This window comes from Lutra lutra, chromosome X (assembly GCF_902655055.1).
Source record: "Lutra lutra chromosome X, mLutLut1.2, whole genome shotgun sequence".
In the NCBI taxonomy this organism is placed as follows: domain Eukaryota; kingdom Metazoa; phylum Chordata; class Mammalia; order Carnivora; family Mustelidae; genus Lutra; species Lutra lutra.
In genome coordinates this window covers 16,336,542-16,353,889 of record NC_062296.1, presented here as the reverse complement: position 1 = coordinate 16,353,889, position 17,348 = coordinate 16,336,542, and the positions used below count along the sequence as shown (strand labels likewise).

The 17,348-nt window shown below is 48.8% G+C and overlaps 1 protein-coding gene across 2 annotated transcripts; it reads left to right on the top strand.

The window, feature by feature from the left end:
* Window positions 1-13,553: 13,553 nt before the first annotated feature.
* LOC125092161 (small integral membrane protein 10-like protein 2A) lies at window positions 13,554-17,141 on the top strand. 2 transcript variants are annotated; one of them, XM_047716531.1, is made up of 2 exons: window positions 13,554-14,014; window positions 16,937-17,141. In XM_047716531.1, exons 1-2 carry the CDS (start codon window positions 13,793-13,795, stop codon window positions 17,093-17,095), a joined length of 381 nt encoding a protein of 126 aa, XP_047572487.1. In that variant the 5' UTR covers window positions 13,554-13,792; the 3' UTR covers window positions 17,096-17,141. The 2 variants fall into 2 exon arrangements, with proteins under 2 accessions (XP_047572487.1, XP_047572488.1); XM_047716532.1 differs by having other exon boundaries at window positions 13,555-14,429; window positions 15,252-17,141.
* The last annotated feature ends 207 nt before the right edge of the window (window positions 17,142-17,348 follow it).

Sequence of the window (17,348 nt, the reverse complement as noted above, 5' to 3'; positions counted from 1 at the left end):
ACCTAGTCATTAGGAGGATTGAAGGTGGCACTCGGGGTGGCAGGTGTAGGCCTGAAATTTCCAGCAGAGGGCAGAGGGGAGGAGTGCCTTCCCCTCCACCCCTGCCCCCACATATAATTTTTTCTTGTCTTCTACTGTTGGCATATACCCTCACCTCACAAGGATCCTGAGAGAGACAGCTAGTCAGCAGCCAAGGGGGAGACGGCAAAAACAAAAAATTGGGTTTGTTGGGTCGATAGTAGATGTATTTATTTATTTATTTATGTTAATTTTTACTATTTGTCTAAGGTAAGCTCCACACCCAACATGTGGTTGGAACTCATGACCCTGAGATCAGTCATATGCTCCACCTACTGGACCAGCCAGGCGCCCCACAGTTGGTACATTTAGAGAAGGGACAGAGTTACCCTCTTGAGTGGGAGGCTACACAGGTTCCTTGGTGCCCTAGGAACAGTCCTGGTCTCTCTCTGCACCTTTCCCACAACCCTTCTAGATGCCCCCCTCTGGTGAAGTCCTTGCCAAGACCTCAATTACTGCATCATCAGATGGAAAAGGGTCCAAGCAAGGTATGACTGAGAGGAGAGCTCTGGCAGAAGCTTGTAAGTCTGCTTTTTGGAAATCTGCCCTTTACTAGGCTAGTCTGTGCCACTTTATGCAATAGCATGGTAGAGACACAAAGACTTTCTGCCCAATCTAACTGGAGAGTAAGGGAAGCTTAACTCCAAATATGCTAAAATGCTAACAGTGGGTATAATTCCAGGTAGGTGGATTTTTGGTGATTTTATTTTATTTTATTCTATTTATTTATATTTTTTTCAAAGCAGGCTCCATGCCCAGTATGGAGCCCAACACAGAGCTCAAACTCACGACTGTGAGATCAAGACCTAAGCCAAGATCAAGAGTAGGACACTTGACCAACTTGGCTACCCAGGCACCCCAATTTTTGGTGATTTTAAATCTCATTATATACTTCTGAAGCCTCTAGACCTTCTACCTAAGCACATATCACATATATTGTTTGAAAAGCTAAAATGTTAAAAAGGACAAAAATTGAGCACATTCAGACTTTTTGGATGTTGTGCTGTTTCATCAATTACTAGCAAAAGGGCCTCCCCCCACTAGGTAGTCCACAGGGTTTAAGTCAATGGCCTTGTCTTAAGGCCTCAGTGGTAATTCATTCTTTCGTCAGTAAGGATGATAGTAAAGAGAAGGACAACACACTTAATCCGGTACTTTGTTTGCTGTGGGGTACATCACCCCTAATTTATAGCAAATGAACAGTCCCACCAGTGAGGAAACACCCACTGAGCAGAATGTCCATGAGTGAAAAGACAAAAGCTTGTCTAAGAGTCAACTCCTTGAGAGTGATCCAAGGAAGAAAGTAACCTCCTTCCCTTTCCCTGGGGGAGTGGTCTTCCAGTTTTGGGATTGCCACCAATTAGAGTACCCCTTCCTGGACTCTCCTTTGCCCTTTTTAACTTTAATTTATTTTTTAAAGAATTTATTTAAATTATTTTTTAATAAAGATTTTATTTATTTATTTGACAGACAGAGATCACAAGTAGGCAGAGAAGTAGGCAGAGAGAGAGGAGGAAGAAGGCTTCCCACTGAGCAGAGAGCCTGATGCGGGGCTCGATCCCAGGACCCTGAGATCATGACCTGAGCCGAAGGCAGAGGCTTTAACCCACTGAGCCACCCAGGTGCCCCAATTTATTTAAATTCTTTACTGCACACACACGAGTGGGGCATGGACCAGAGGGAGAGGGACAAGCAGACTCCACACTGATTTCAGAGCCCAACTCGGGGTTCGATCGCACGACCCTGAGATCATGACCTGAGCTGAAATCAAGAGTCAGATGCTCCACCATCTGAGCCACCCAGGCACCCCTGCACTCTTTTAAATGCCAGTTCTCAATGGGATTGCTCATTAAACCAAATCAGTCAGGGAGGCCTTCTCCCAGCCTACGATAAAGGCACTCAAGATGACTGAGTTTATTAGGTAAAAGAGTTTTTGTTTGTTTCAAGATTTTACTTATTTATTTGGCAGAGACAGAGAGTACAAGCAGGGGGAGCAGCAGAGGGAGAGGGAGAAACAGACTTCCCACGGGGCAGGGAGCCCGACATGGGGCTCGATCCCGGGATCCCAGGATCATGACCTGATCTGAAGGCAGATGCTTAACCAACAGAGCCACCCAGGCACCTAGTAAAAGAGGTTTTAAAGATACATTTCTCTTTCACAACTTTCTTGCTCTAGCAAATAAGCAACATTTTGGTCAAGAGCCGATGATGAATCTGGGTGGGGACTGGCCCTTGTTCACCATCAAGGCACCTGGCACATGAACTTGGCTGCCACAGTTCAAATTAGTGGTTTAGGCTTCAACTTTTTCTAAATACATAAGGCCTCAGCTTTTCACAGGTGGAAAGTAAGAATGATCCCCATCTTCCTAGGTTTTTACATTATTTAATCAATTGTAATAAATCTAAAGGCTTTTCAATGTCAACGTCCTCTGTAAAACTGAGGTCAGGTATTTGATTTCTGGTCAAATAGAAATATATAGGTTTGAATCTCAGGTGCAGAAGCAAAGCCCCGGGCTCAGTTTGAGGCTTTGCTATTGGTTTCTTGGAATGCCTAGTAATTCCTGAACGGAGACTTCTCCTTTTCATTTTGCACAGAGGACCTGCCAATTCTGTAGCTTTTCCTGACCTCAGAGGCATGACGTCACCCTGGCAATCAAACCCGTGCCTCCAGAAAACCAGACTAGCTAGAGATGTCTGTTGAGAATGAAGGTCAAAGTTCTCTTTGAGAACATTTTCCTAACAGTTTGTTACTGAGTCTAACCTGAGTCTCAAAGTATCAAGTCTTCACCTGATCTTCATTGCATTAATGACCGCCCAGAAAAGAAGTGACCTTATATAAGAAGGGAAAGAGCAGAAAGCTTTCTGCCACTGCCTGTTAACAGGCACCGTGGGCCCGCGTGGTGTCCCCATCCTGGGTAGTCCTCCCAGGTGCTGGGCGCTGAGCCACAGAAGCCTCCACTTAAAGTGTCCAAGTGGTGCATGACGGAATGCGGCTCAGCACAAGAAGGAGCCTGGGGTCCTGGGCCACCTCTTGTTTCAGAGCAAGATTATAGAAGCGTGGTTTCCGAAGAGAAGCCCTTTGCATCCCCAAGGAAAGCGGCTGGCCCTGGGAAAAGACACAAACAATGAAAGGAAATGATGACAGATTGTGAAGAGCTTGGATGGGGAGTGAGGGCGTTGGGAGGCGGGGAGCGGGAAGAAGACGGGGTAGGAAGAAATGCTTGACTAGGCACCATTCATGTGCTGCCCCCAAATATAGATTAAGGATATGAGGCTACTGATACCTTGACTATCTCCTGCATGCTAGGCACCTTACAAAGATAATCACCCCGGGTCCTTGCAACATTCCTCACGGCATAGTGTGATTCCCATTTCATGGCTGAGGAAATTCATGCTTGAAGCTGAGGTTTCCTGGGAATGAGCCAAGGGGCTTCCAGATGCGGCGGACATGGGGGACTTGTGAATAAGACATGATTTGTGGTTCCAGCAATGTCTGCAAAGCAAAAATAAAATTAAATAAAAAAAATAAAAGTGGACGATCTATCAAAGGTGAAGGTTAGAGTGATACTCATGTATTTATTACTTTGATTGTCAGCCTATGCCTCCAAGACCCCCAGCAGCGCCCACCCCACACCACCACTGCAGGGAGAGGCTGGGCAGACCACCACTCTGCTCTCCACTTGGTCTGCCGGTCCCATCTTTTCCCTTTCTCCTAGATAGAGCTGGCTTTGAAGGACATTTAGATCCACATCTTGACCCCCACAACAAAGGCACCTGAGTGGTACTCCCACAATCCCATCCAGCCCATCTTCCTGCTGCTTCCTGCTATGGCAAGGCTTTCTGGAAAAAAAGGAGAAAAATAAAGATCAAAACTTGGGTGCCAAAGAAAAGCATGGAGGACCATAGGGGAAGGGAGGGAAAAAGTGAATGGGAAGAAATCAGAGAGGGAGACAAACCATGAGAGACTCTGGACTTCCGGAAACAAACTGAGGGTTGAGCGGGGAAGGGAAGTGGGGGGAGGGGGTATCTGGGTGACAGGTACTGAGGAGGGCACGTGTGGTGAGCACTGGGTGTTTCACGCAACTGATGGATCGTTGAACACTACAGAACATAATAAAGCAAAACAAAACAAAACTTGGGTGCTTAAGAGTTCAAATTGAGGTTTATTTTTAAATGAGAATGATTTAATAACCTCAAGATGTCTGTAACAGTGGCACCCACAATTGACAGAGGAACACAAATAAGAACTGGAGAAAGGAGTCTCCACACAATAAAAAAGTAGGTTGTAGAAATGCCCAGTAGTGACCCTACCACTGCTGGTAACTCCCATGTCTAGAGACCCAGAAATGGGATTTCAGCACCATCTTTAATGATGGCCCAGGAGACAGGAGAGAGGGGGTACCCTCTGCCCAATGCCCCTCACCTCTCACTACATAGAGATGCACTTCCTTGTCTGGCTGGTCTCGATCAACAGTTCTGGTTCTACTCTCCTCACATGAGAAGGCCAGAGGCTGACCAGTGCTGGACTTTTTCTCTAAAGATTTTATTTATTTATTTGACAGAGAGAGAGCATACAAGTATGCAGAGCCACAGGCAGAGAGAGGGAGAGGGAGAAGCAGACTCCCCACTGAGCAGGGAGCCCAATGTGGGACTCCATCCAGGACCCTGGGATCATGACCTGAGCCGAAGGTAGACGCTTGACTGACTGAGCCACCCAGGCGCCCCAGTGCTGGACTTTTTCCATCAACTGTTCCTGCAGCCCTGACTTGTCATTGCATCTCTGGCAGCGGCTATGTCCGTCCAACATTGTAGCTTCTGGTGGAGTGGGGACTTCCTCCTGTGAATCTGTTGTGACAGAATGCATCAGTGGTTAGGTGAGCTTAGAAAAGCATGAGAGGAAGAAATTACAAAGGGACCAGAGGAGACTCGAGGGTGATGGATGTATTCACTTGAGCACGGTGATTGTTTCAAGGGGATATGCGTGTGACAAAACTGATGAAATTATACACGTTAAACATGCCACATATATGGAATGTCAGTTATACACGAATAACGGTGTCTGATAAATGAAATGAACCTTGTCTCTTATCTCAGGCCGTACACATATATTATTATTTTTCAGAGCGGGAAAGTTCTCTGCCTGTGTGCAGAAGCTTCGGGAAGCTCCATCCTCCCACTCTCTTGACAGACCTTTGCATGGTGGGTCAAAAGTGCCCAGCCACCACTCATGCTGGATGGAGGAAGACCAAAAATTGTTCTAAAATGGGTAATAGATCGGGGTGCCTCGGTGGCAAAGTCAGTTAAGCATCCAGCTCTTGGTTTCGGCTCAGGTTGTGATCTCTTAGGTGGTGGGATCAAGCCCTTTGTTGGGCTCCGCGCTCAGATTCTTTCCCTCTGCCCCTCCCTTCACTTACACGCACATGTGGGCACACGCTCTGTGTCCCTCAAATAAATAAATAAATCTTTAATCGAATAATAAAATGGGTAACAGAGCAAAGTGAAACATTGAGACTAAAAAACTTCGAAAATGAAGCGTACAAGAAGATTGTGGTAACTTTGGGACCGGCACAGATTTCTTACATAGGACCAAACACCATGCACCCCAAAGAAAGCACTGATCCATGAAGCTTTATCAAAATTAAAAACTTCTGGTCTTTGAAACTGTCGAGAGCAAGATAGAGTCACTCCTGTCAAGCAGGGGCCTGTGTCAAGCAATGATGGCGCAGCTAAGACCAGATATCGCGAGACCAGCATCAGCAGGTGACACACTCAGCCGAAGGTTCTGCCCAATCGATCTTGGAACAGACGTGAGATCCTTGGCTGCTGGAACATCAGAAACAGTGAACCCCGAGAGCTGACCCGAACCGGACCCAGCCTTATCTCAACTGCACACCCACAGACTGACTTCCCTTTTGTTTCCTTAGCTTCCTACCCTCCCCCCACCATTCTTTCTTACTTGTCTTGTGACTTGTCTCGTGCTTTGCTTTTTGTGCCGTGTAAGAAGCCAAGTCAAACACGTGATGAAATGTCATGGAGTTTGGGATCCTGAACCTGTTTTTTTAATTATGTTAGCTTTGCTCGAGGACGCAATAAAGTGGACACTGTGGAAAGACACAAGCCACGTATGCTAGTCATATCATGCTCATGACAGAAATACACAGCAAAAATTAAAAGGCAAGCTACAGCCTGAGACAAAATATTTGCAAAACATCTATCCCAGAAAGGCTTGGTATCTAAAGTAGGTAAAGGCCTCTTACAACTCAGTAATAGACAGCCTAACCTTTAAAAGGGGGTAAAAGATTTGGATGGCCACTTTAGGAGAAAATAGATACTGAATAGCAAACAAGCTTATGAAAAGATACTTGGCATCATTAGTCATAAGGGAAATGCAAAAGAAAACCACAGTGAGATATCAGACGCACCCCTTAGGATGGCTAAAATTAAAAAGACTCACACTAAAAAAAAAAGACACTAGCGAGCTTGCTATTCAATGTTAAGTCAGTGAGTCCCGCCCACATTCAAGGTGGTGAAGCCAAATATGTGATGACATAAAACAGACCAGGGGTGGCCTGGGTGTGGGTGTGAGGGGTGGGAGGAGGGGGGAGGGGAGGAGGGACTGGGAGGGGCACCAGGGCACTTTCTGTTGTGATGGAATGTTCCCTATCTTGATTGTAGTGAGGACTACACAGATGTGTCACTTAAACAGAACTCCTCAAAATAATAGAGTTGCATTTCATTGTATGTTGATGGCTCCTCAAACATAGAAAAACTCTGAAACCTGGAACTAAGGCTGCCCGGGGAACTTGGGATTTGAGGAAGGACATGACAATGAGTTTCTCGGGTTGCCCCTCGCCCACCATATATGCCTAATGTGCTGCTGGAGAAGCCAGCAGCCCCAAACTGCCAGCGAAGAAAAGCTTCAAGAAAAGCTTGTTCCCTGGCCCAAGGCTGGGAAAAGGGTGACCTAACAGAATAGGACACCTTGTGTGTGTGTGTTTAAGATTTTATTTAATTATTTGAGAGAGAGAGAGAGAGAAAGAACACAAAAATGAGGGGGTGGGGGGACTCAGACTGTCCACTGAGCAGAGAGTGTGACACTCCGGGTTCAAACTCAGGACCCTGGGATCGCGACCTGAGCCGAAGGCAGATGCTTTTTTTTTTTTTTTTTAAGATTTTATTTATTTATTGATTTGAGAGAGAGAGATCACAAGTAGACAGAGAGGCAGGCAGAGAGAGAAAGAGGGAAGCAGGCTCCCTGCCGAGCAGAGAGCCCGATGCGGGACTCGATCCCAGGACCCTGAGATCATGACCTGAGCCGAAGACAGCGGCTTAACCCACTGAGCCACCCAGGCGCCCCCCGAAGGCAGATGCTTAACCGACTGAGCCACCCAGGCACCCCAGCGGGACACCTTTTGGACAATACCCACCTTCCTCCTCTCAGTTTCAGCAGGGTGGGTGGGGAGCCGACCTTCAATCCCCCCTCCATGACCCCCTCCTGACAACAGGCAGAACTAGACTTCTGCTTTCCTACTCACCATCAACCACCAATTCCATATTCAGCACATATATCCTTCAAGAATGAGGCGAATCAAGGACATTCTCAGATGAAGGAAACCCAAGAGAATCGGTTGCCAGAAGACCTACACTTAAAGAATGGCTACAGGGAATCCCCTAAAATCAGAAAAGAAATGATAAGGCAAGGAGGATGGCACTCCAGGCAGTAAGGCAGATGGATGGAGTGAGAAAAGGTAGCAGCAAATAGAATAGAATCACCATCACCTCATGAGTTTTTAATAGCCTGTTTTGTTGTTGTTGTTGTTGCTATTGTTTTACTGAGAGAGAGCGGAGGGCATGAGAGGGGAGAAGGCCAGAGGGAGAAGCAGACTCCCCGCTGAGTGGGGAGCCTGATGAGGGACTCAATCCTGAGAATCCAGGGTCATGACCTGACCTGAAGGTAGTCGCCCAACCAACTGAGCCACCCAGGCACCCAAGATCCTGTTTTATGGTTAAAGGAAAAGCTATAACATCATCTGATGTGGACTCAGTATACCTAGAGGAAAATAGCCAAGCTATTTCTATTTAAAGGGGAGGAGGATAAAGGGACCTCAATTGAAGTAAATTCTCTCTATGTCACTCCACAGCTTTAAGGGCTGATACCAGTAAACTGTGATAGGTACACAGGTAATTACATTGAAAAATTATAAAATAAATACTAAAAGTATAAAAGAAAACAAAATGATACAAATCTATACAGAGAGATATACTAAAAAACACTATAAATAAATAAAAATGGGATTCCTAAAACATGCTCAAGTATCTTATAAGAAGATAAGAAAAATGAAAGAGGAATGAGAAACAAAATGAACAAATGGAAAACAGTAAAATGACAGACTTAAGCTCTAACATATCAATGATTATTTTAAATGTAAGTGGTGTAAGAATGACAATCAGAAGAAATTAACAGAGTAGCTTTTTTTTTTACAAACAACATCCAACTCTATGCTGTCTACAAGAGTGTCACTACAAATTTTACATTAAAGATTTATTCACTTTTAAGCATAATTTTATGCTTCTTATACAAAAAATATGCTTCCAAATAAATTACAAAATAGAATTGCTTAACTTTGTAATGAACATAAACATGAGTGAACTTGGAAGCAAAAGAGCCTAGAATTGTAAAGGATTGTTCAGGCCACTGAAGTTTAATGGCCCCATCAGAAAATTTAATTTAACAATATCCCTAACCAATGATTAATTTCCAGATGGTTCTAGGACACTTAAGATGATGGGAGCCTCATTACTTCTTAGGGCTGTCCATTTCTTATGTTGGCCAAGAACAGTTTCAGCTGATTGGTCTAAATTCTAAAACATGGAATAGTAAAGCAGTAGGTTTTTTTTTTTTAAAGATTTTATTTATTTATTTGACAGAGAGAGACACAGTGAGAGAGGGAACACAAGCAGGGTGGGTGGGAGAAGGAGAAGTAGGCTTCCTGCCAAGCAGGGAGCCTGATGTGGGGCTTGATCCCAGGACCCCAGGATCATGACCTGAACTGAAGGCAGACACTTAATGACTGAGCTACCCAGGCACGTCATAGTAAAGCAGTAGTTTAATCCCTTTTGAGCACAGTAGACCTTCAAGTGTTTTTAAAAAAGATTTTATTTTTAAGTAATCTACACCCAGCATGGGACTCCAACTTACAACACCCCCATAACCCTCCAACCCTCCCCCAATCAAAGTCATGTGCTCTACCGACCAAACCAGCCAGGTGCCCTGACCTTCAGGTATGTATGTATGTATGTACGTATGTATGTATTTTTAAATATTTTATTTCTTTATTTGAGAGAGAGCGTGACACAGAGATAGCAACAGAGAGCACAAGTGGGGACGAGAGGGAGAAGCAGGTTGTCCCTGACATCTCTGATTTTTAAAAAATATTTTATTTATTTTGTTTGAGAGAGAGAGAGAGAGCACAAGCAGGGGGAGAAGCAGAGGGAGAGGGAGAAGCTGGATGTGGGGCTCTATCCCAGGACCCTGGGATCATGACCTGAGCCAAAGGCAAACGCTTATGGCAGACAATTAACCAACTGAGTACCCAGACTCTCGGACCATTGAATATTTAAAGAGCTGTCACATCTCCTTTATAAGTCTATGTTCTCTAAATTATGAACATTTCTTTCAATCATTCATCACAAGACATGGATCTAGTTCTTTTATCACCTACACTGTCTTCCTCTGGAGACATGGCAGAGTTGTGCTCTTCTTAAAATCAGAAAATAAACCTAAAAATATTTAAGAGAATTGAAAACATCCAGAGTTCGATTTCTGATCACAATGGGCTCAAACTAGAAATTAATAGCAGAAAATTAACCAGAAAATATCCAAACATGTGGAAAATAAACAACACACTTCTAATGAATTCTGCAAAATTTCTACATAGTAACCATGAGCATGTGGAAACTGAAATTTAAGAAGTATCATTTATAATTGCTTCAAAGAGAAGGAATGCTGAGGAATACATTTATTAAACTTGTATAGGATCAAATGCAAACTACAAATTTTGATGAAAGGAATCAAAGATCTATGTAAATAAATAAAGAGACACACTGTGTTCATGGATTGGAAGACTAAAAACAGAAATAATGTCAATTCTCCCTGTAAGTGGTCTATAAGTTTAACACTATTTATAGCATAGGTTAGGTTTTCTAAACACATAAACACACATAAATCAATTGGACCTCATCAAAATTTAAAAATCTAGCTCTGAGAATCAAGAATGAAAAGACAACCTGCAGACTGGAAGGAAAATATTTGCAAACTACATGTTTGACAAAGGACTCACATGTAGAATATATAACGAACTCACAAACCTTAATAAAAAACAAATGGCTCAATTAGAAAATGACAAAAGACATCTCACTGAAGAGGAAATATATATAGAAAATAAGCACATAAAGATATTTTTGCCATCATTAGCCATCAGGGAAATACAAATTAAAACCACAATGAAAGATTGCTCCATCAGAACAGCAAAAATGAAAACAAAACAACAACAAGCAAACAGTGATAATACCCTGTGCTGACGAAGTTGCAGAGAAACTGGATATATTCATAAATTGCTGATGGCAAAATAAAATGTTACAGCCACTCTGGAAAAATAGTTTGGCAGAGTTGGAAAACCAAACATGTCCTTACTATACAACCCAACAATTGAATTTTGGAGCATTTATGCAGATAAAAAATTTTGTTTCCATGAAAACCTATAAATAAATACTCATGGTAACTTTATCCCTAATGGCAAAAACTGGAAACAACCCTGATGGCCTTCATGGGTGAATGACACACAAACTGTGAAGCAACCATACCAAAGAACACTACTTGGCAATAGAAAGAAATGAACTATAGGGGCGCCTGCATGGTTCAGTCGGTTGAGCACCAGACTCTTGGTTTTGGCTCAGATCATGATCTCAAGGGTCATGAGATGGTGCCCCCAGACGGGCTCTGCACTCAGCCAGGAATCTGCTGGAGATTCTCTCCCTCTGTCCTCCCTCTGTGCATGCGTACGCTCTCTCTCTCCCTCTCAAATAAATAAATCCTTAAACTATAGCTTTTTATTTAAAAAAAATGAACTATATGCTATATCTATATCCATAGTGGAATTGCATAGAGCTACACACACACGCACACACTCTAACAAGTAAACTGGGGGAAACAAGACAGACAGAACAAGACAGATAGACGTGTTAATATCCTGATTTTGATACTGTACCACTTTAGAGAGATTTTATGACTGTGTGAAAGTAGGAAAAAGTACGTGGGATCTCTCTGTACTTTTTCTCACAACCACATGTAAATCTATGATTATCTCAAAATAAAACTAAAAATTCAATTGCAGTTCTATATACTAACAATGAACATGTGGAAACCGAAATTAAACACATAGTATGACTTACAGTCACTCCAAACAAAGTGAAATAGATATGACTCTAGCAAAATATGTACATGTGGCTGAGTGAGTACTGATGGAATTTTTTTTTTTAAAGATTTTATTTATTTATTTGACAGGCAGAGATCACAAGTAAGCAGATAGGCAGGCAGAGAGAGAGAAAGGAGGAAGCAGGCTCCCTGCAGAGCACAGAGCCCGATGTGGGGCTCAATCCCAGGACCCTGGGATCATGATCTGAGCCGAAGGCAGAGGCTTTAACCCACTGAGCCACCCAGGTGCCCCTGGAATATTTTTGTATCTTGATTGTAGTGGTGATTACAGAAATCCCGACATGGGACGAAATGGATGGAGATACACACACACACACACACACACACACACACACACACACACATTGATGCGGGTTCAGAAAATGGTGAAGGCTGAATGAGGCCTATAGTTTACCTAACAGTAATGTACCAATGCCAGTTTCCTGGTTTTGATATTATACTGCATCTATAGAAAATGTAACCATTGGGGAGCTGGGTGCAAGGTTCTTTTGTACTATTTTTGCAACTTCCTGTGAGTCGATAATTATTTCAAAATAAAATGTTAAAAATAAATGAGATGAGGCCAAGGAAGGGTTTCAGAAATTATTAGAAGGCACGAGTGATGCAAATGAATGAGGCTGGATCCAGTCTGGAACAAAGGGTTTCTATCTGGCTTAAGCCTGTATTACTGTGGCCCCTTCTTTTTCAAATGATTAATTTTTTTTCGTGGCATTACACAAATATAGATATACAAATGGATATACATACATATATACAGAGAGTAAAAAGTGCATCTTTCTATTGCCTTAATCAGAGGTAAACAATGTTGAGTAATTTGATACATCTGCCCTGGCATTTTATATGCATTCACACCCATGCATGGTTATGTTGTGGATAAAGTCATGATGCCACACAATAACGTAATGTTTATGACATTCTCTTTTTGGGGGTGCCTGGGTGGTTCAGTCCGTTAAGCATGGGACTCTTGATATTGGCTCAGATCATGATATCAGGGTTCAGGGACCCAGGCCCGCATGCGTCTCTCTGCTGAGCAGGGAGTCTGCTTCTCCCTCTCCATCTGCTCCTCCCCTGCTCAATGCTCTCTCTTTCTCTCTAAAATAAATAAATGAATCTTAAAAAAAAGAAATTATCTTTTTTCCCCATGACCATGTAGGCATGACCACTGTTCAGCCAGTGTATATAACTCGTTGTGTTCCTGTTACAGAGATGCCACACATGTTCAAGTGTGATGATGATAGGCATCTTGAGAGAGCCTGAATACTCAGGCCAGCCCTCCTTGTGAAAACAGGGATGAGGTCATGGTGAATCTACTTTTTGCAGACAGCTTTTAAAAAGTCATGACTATAATGAAGCTTGATCATTTCAATAGTCTTGAAAAGTGGTCGATTTGGGGTTGGATTTGGTTTAGAATAAAGATAAGATGAAACCACGAAAGGGCTTTTAAGCCCACCAGCAATGAAAACAGCCCTGAACGAGAGGGCAAATGAAAACCGGAGAAGACCTTGTGCCGTGTCCAGGGCAAAGATACACTTAAGAGGAGTACTTAGAAATCATTGTGGGGTGAAAAGTAAAGACAATGAGGGTAACGAGTCAATTCACCAAAAAAGAAATACACATGACCAGCAAATACACGAAAAAGAAAAAAAGGCGCCCATGCTTTGGTGAAACTCTTCAGTGCCGCTGAATTAGCAGAGATCTGCGAATTAAAGAAAGGTACAATGGGTTGCCTGGCCGAGTTTTGTGCGGAGACAGTGGGGAAGGGGGATACCATAAACAGGAGGGGCCTTCCCAGTAGGCCATCTGCAAGGAAGGAGCCTGGCAGTCCAGACACTCCGTCCCCCACGCCCCCTCCGACCGCTCCTCTCAAGGACACGCCCCAAAAGCGATCCCTGGGGATACCACCTTCCAACCCCTTCCTGCCCTCGGGCTCTGCCCTTGGGCGCCCGGGAGGGGGCGTGGCCACACGAGGGGCGGGGTTACGCTGGCGGCGGCCGCCCCGGCAGCCGGCGAGGGGCGGGGCTCGCCCTAGGCTGCTCCGGAGGGGCGGCGGCGGAGGCGTGGAGGCAGCCGCGGAGGCTGCATCCCCGACCCAGCCAGGGAAGGAGTGACCGGGGGCGGGCGGGAGGGCACCGGCGGCCGGCGGGGCGCCTCAGGCTCGCGTCCACCTGCCCGGCCGCACGCTCTCCCCTGGGTCGGCGGGGCCTGCGCCGGCCGGGACCCATGGCGGCGTCGGCGGCTCTGTCGGCGGCGGCGGCGGCGGCGGCCCTGTCGGGCCTGGCGGTGCGGCTGTCGCGGTCGGCGGCGGCCCGCGGCTCGTACGGCGCCTTCTGCAAGGGGCTCACGCGCACGCTGATCACCTTCTTCGACCTGGCCTGGCGGCTGCGCATGAACTTCCCCTACTTCTACGTGGTGGCCTCGGTGATGCTCAACGTCCGCCTGCAGGTGCGGATCGAGTGAGCCGGCGCCGCCGCAGCCCCCGCCGGAGGGTCCCGCGCGCCGGGCCGCGCCGGGCAGGGGCGCCGGCATGGAGGATGGCCGGCGGGACGCGGCGGGGGCAGGAGGCGGGGCGGCCCGGGCCCCCGGGCCCTAGACCTCCGCGGGGGGGCGCTGGTCACCCGGCCGCCCAGCCACCCGGCCGGGCCCCGGCCACGACCGGCCGCCCGCCCGCGGCGTGGCCGGTGACCTATTGCACAGAAACTCTGCCAACGGGCCCTTACTGTCGGGCTCGAGGGGAAAAAACCAAACAAACCAAAAAACGATTTGAGGGCGGCCGACCTGTTGCCTCCCGTTGGCCAGAGCCGGGGAAGCCGCAAGGAAAAATTCTGCAGCAGGGACTTGACTGGCCCCGATCCACAAGGTAGGAGGCCAGAGGCTGGACCCGCGGGCTGGCGGCGGCGCTTGTCATGACGTCTCGGTGGCAGGGGGCAGTGTGGACGGGTCCCCAGGAAGCCAGCCCCTGAGCTGCCCAGGCGGGAGGCCACAGGCTCCCTATACTCTCTGGTCCTCATTCCCGGACAGGGGTGGGGCGGCGGCGGCGGCGGCGGCGGCCGGGGCATCTCGGAGCGTCAGCCCATCCCCGCCGCGCTCTCCCCAGAGGCCCTGGTGCTGCCACCTGAACCCCAGGGAATGGAGGGAAATGGGCTGGGGGAGGCGCCAGGGAAGGCTCCAGAAGGAAAAGATGCTGCCGCCCTTCAACCCCTTGGGGAGCCAGACAGGGAGGGGGGTTGTGTTCTTGGCCAAAGCCCTGGTGGGTGCCTCTTCTAAACCCTCAGGCCCCTGGGGTCTGGGCAGCTGCCTCTGGCCCTGTGTTGGGGGCCTGCTCCTTCTGTGCCTGGGGCTCCCCTCCCGTTCTGGGGGCGTCCTCTGGCGCTGGGCACTTGGCCATTTGGAGACCCAGAGGAGTGGGAAGGCCGCTCTGCCCTATCCCTGCCGCCACCCTCCCTCCGGCCCCTAGGTCTGCCCCTAGGTCTGCCCTCCCGGTGCCACCAAAGGCTGCCTCCAGCAGTCCCTGTGTGCCCAGAGGAGCCGGGGAAATGGGGGTCTCCTTGAGCCCAGGGCAGCTCGCAGGCTGGGGAGTGGAGAGCAGGTGGAGCAGCGGCTTTCGAGGAGGCAGCCCTTGGGGAAAGGCGCCCCACACTCCGTGGGACCACTGTGGAGTCTCCATCTCTCTGTCTTTCAGGAACCAGTGTTCGTAGGTGGTGACCCACCCCTTCCGTGGCCTTGTCGAGAGACTGCAATCCCTGCCCAGGGGCGGCCCCTGGGCCCAGTGCTGCCTGGGCAGCTGCTGGGCAAAGGGCCTAGCCCGGGAGGAGAGAAAGGACCTTCCAGGCAGAGGCACCGGGTGCTGGGGTAGCCGGTGGTCCCGTTCTGGCATGGGGAAGGACGTGACCCTGTCACCTCAGCACTGCATCTCCTAGCGACACTTTGAGGGTGTTCTGTGCTCCCCACCTGATGATTGGAAGAGCTGGCTCTGGGACTGGGAGAGATGTGTCCTTGTCCTACAGATACGAAGGAGTGGGGCTGAATCTGCGCCCTGTCTTTGAGAAAACCTGGCTCTGTGGGGGAGGGGAGCTCAAGGCCCCCTGGGGGACCTAGGGGGAGAGAACGAGGTCCAGGGTAGGGAATGTGGGGAACTGGCTCTTCTTGGGGTGGTGTGGGAGGCCACAGGGAAGACCGTCAGAGCTGAGATGGACACAGGAGAGAGTCCTAGAATGCCTCGCAGAGCGGAGGGCTTTACCCACAGAGCCTGGCCTCCCTTGCCCCACCACCCCAGGCTGGACCAAGAGCTCCTTGGCAGCTGAGTGGCACGGGCCTCTCGGTTTGGGTGGCGGGGTGGGGCTGGGGTGGTGGCGGGGCCCCTGGGCACAGGCTGGAACCAGGAGGGTGAAGGGATAAACCTGGGATGGGTCCCCAGGCTCGTCACCCCCCAGTCCGGGATCCTGCCGGAGAACGTCCTCTGGAGGGGCTTGGATTGGCCCTGAGGCCCCAGATGTGTGGCTCCTTGGCCCACCAGGATGGCCAGCCACGAACCCGAGGGGGCCAGGAAAGACCCCGGTCCCCCAGCCACTCTGTCCCTGGTTGCTCTCGGCCCCCAGGCTCCAAATTCCTGGGACTGAAAACCCAAGCAGTCTGTCCAGCCCCAGGGACAGAGTGGCCCTGTGTCACCCTCCCGCCCTCCTTAGTCGCCGCTCTAGAGGACGGGTCCTGAGTGAAGAGCTCTGCCTGCCTCACCCTGGGGACCGAGGCCCGATGAGGCCTCCATGTGTGCCCTGCAGCTTCCCACAGACAGGGTGTGATGGCTCTCACCTCGTGCCAAGGGTTCTGTGGTCCCGGGTCCCGGTGGCACCTCCTGTACCCCAATCCTCTCCACCCAGGACCACGTCTGGGAGCCTGCCGGCCTGCCGACTCCATCCACAGATGTCTGGGGACAGCGTGCGAGAGCCCTGCGGGGCCTCCCTAGGACCGATCCACAGATGTGCCCCTTGCAAGGCCCCGTCTCACCCTCGGGGTGACCCGCTCCCCGGCCGGGGCCTTGGGGCTCAGCTGGAGCTGCCTGGGGCCTGGGACACCTCTTCCCCACAGAGAGAGTGGGAAGCCTCAGGGCCCTGGCCCGAGACCCCTGCCCTGCGGGACACCCCAGCCCATGCCAGCCGGCCCGGGGGCCCGGGAAGTCTTGGCACGACTCCCGAGGGACTGGGCAGGGGCTGTACTTCTTTGGCCTGTGGTCCTGCCCATGCTCTTCGGACAGGGTTGGCCTTGAGTAGGGTTTGGCGTTGAGTAGTTATTGAGCTGCCCACCCTCGCCCCCGCCCGCACTGGGCCCTGGCTGCCTAACAGGCTCTCCATGCACTTTATTTATTTGCAGTCTGTGTTCCAGACAGCAGAGCTTCTGCATAATCCAAGACATGGGCTGAAGAAGATGACTGTCCCTTTCCTGTGTGTGATTCACTGTCCTGGTCAGCATGGGCTGCTCAGAGAAATGCTTGCGTTCCTGCTGTTGTCAAATCTTGTCCCTCTAAGTTAAAAAGAAACACCCCTCCCTGAGTTAAATAAAATCCAGTCAAATTGGAGGCCTCCTCTCCTGGTGTGGGGTCCTCTGGGGGGCCGGGAGCAGGGGAGGGAGAGCCAGGGAGGGCTGCAGGGTGGAGGGCTGCCCAGAGACACGAGGCCAGGGCCCCTGGAGGAGAAGGCCACAGCACGGGCCTGGCCAGACAGTGGCGATTTGTCTCGTTCTCAACCTTTATTTGAATAACCCGAGACCTAGGTGTTCTCTCCAT

Excerpts from the sequence above, each read along its gene's own strand:
- LOC125092161 (XM_047716531.1), top strand. The coding sequence starts at position 13,793 with ATGGCGGCGTCGGCGGCTCTGTCGGCGGCGGCGGCGGCGGCGGCCCTG. Across the intron at positions 14,015-16,936 it reads TGCTCAACGTCCGCCTGCAG|TCTGTGTTCCAGACAGCAGA; the intron begins GTGCGGATCGAG and ends ATTTATTTGCAG.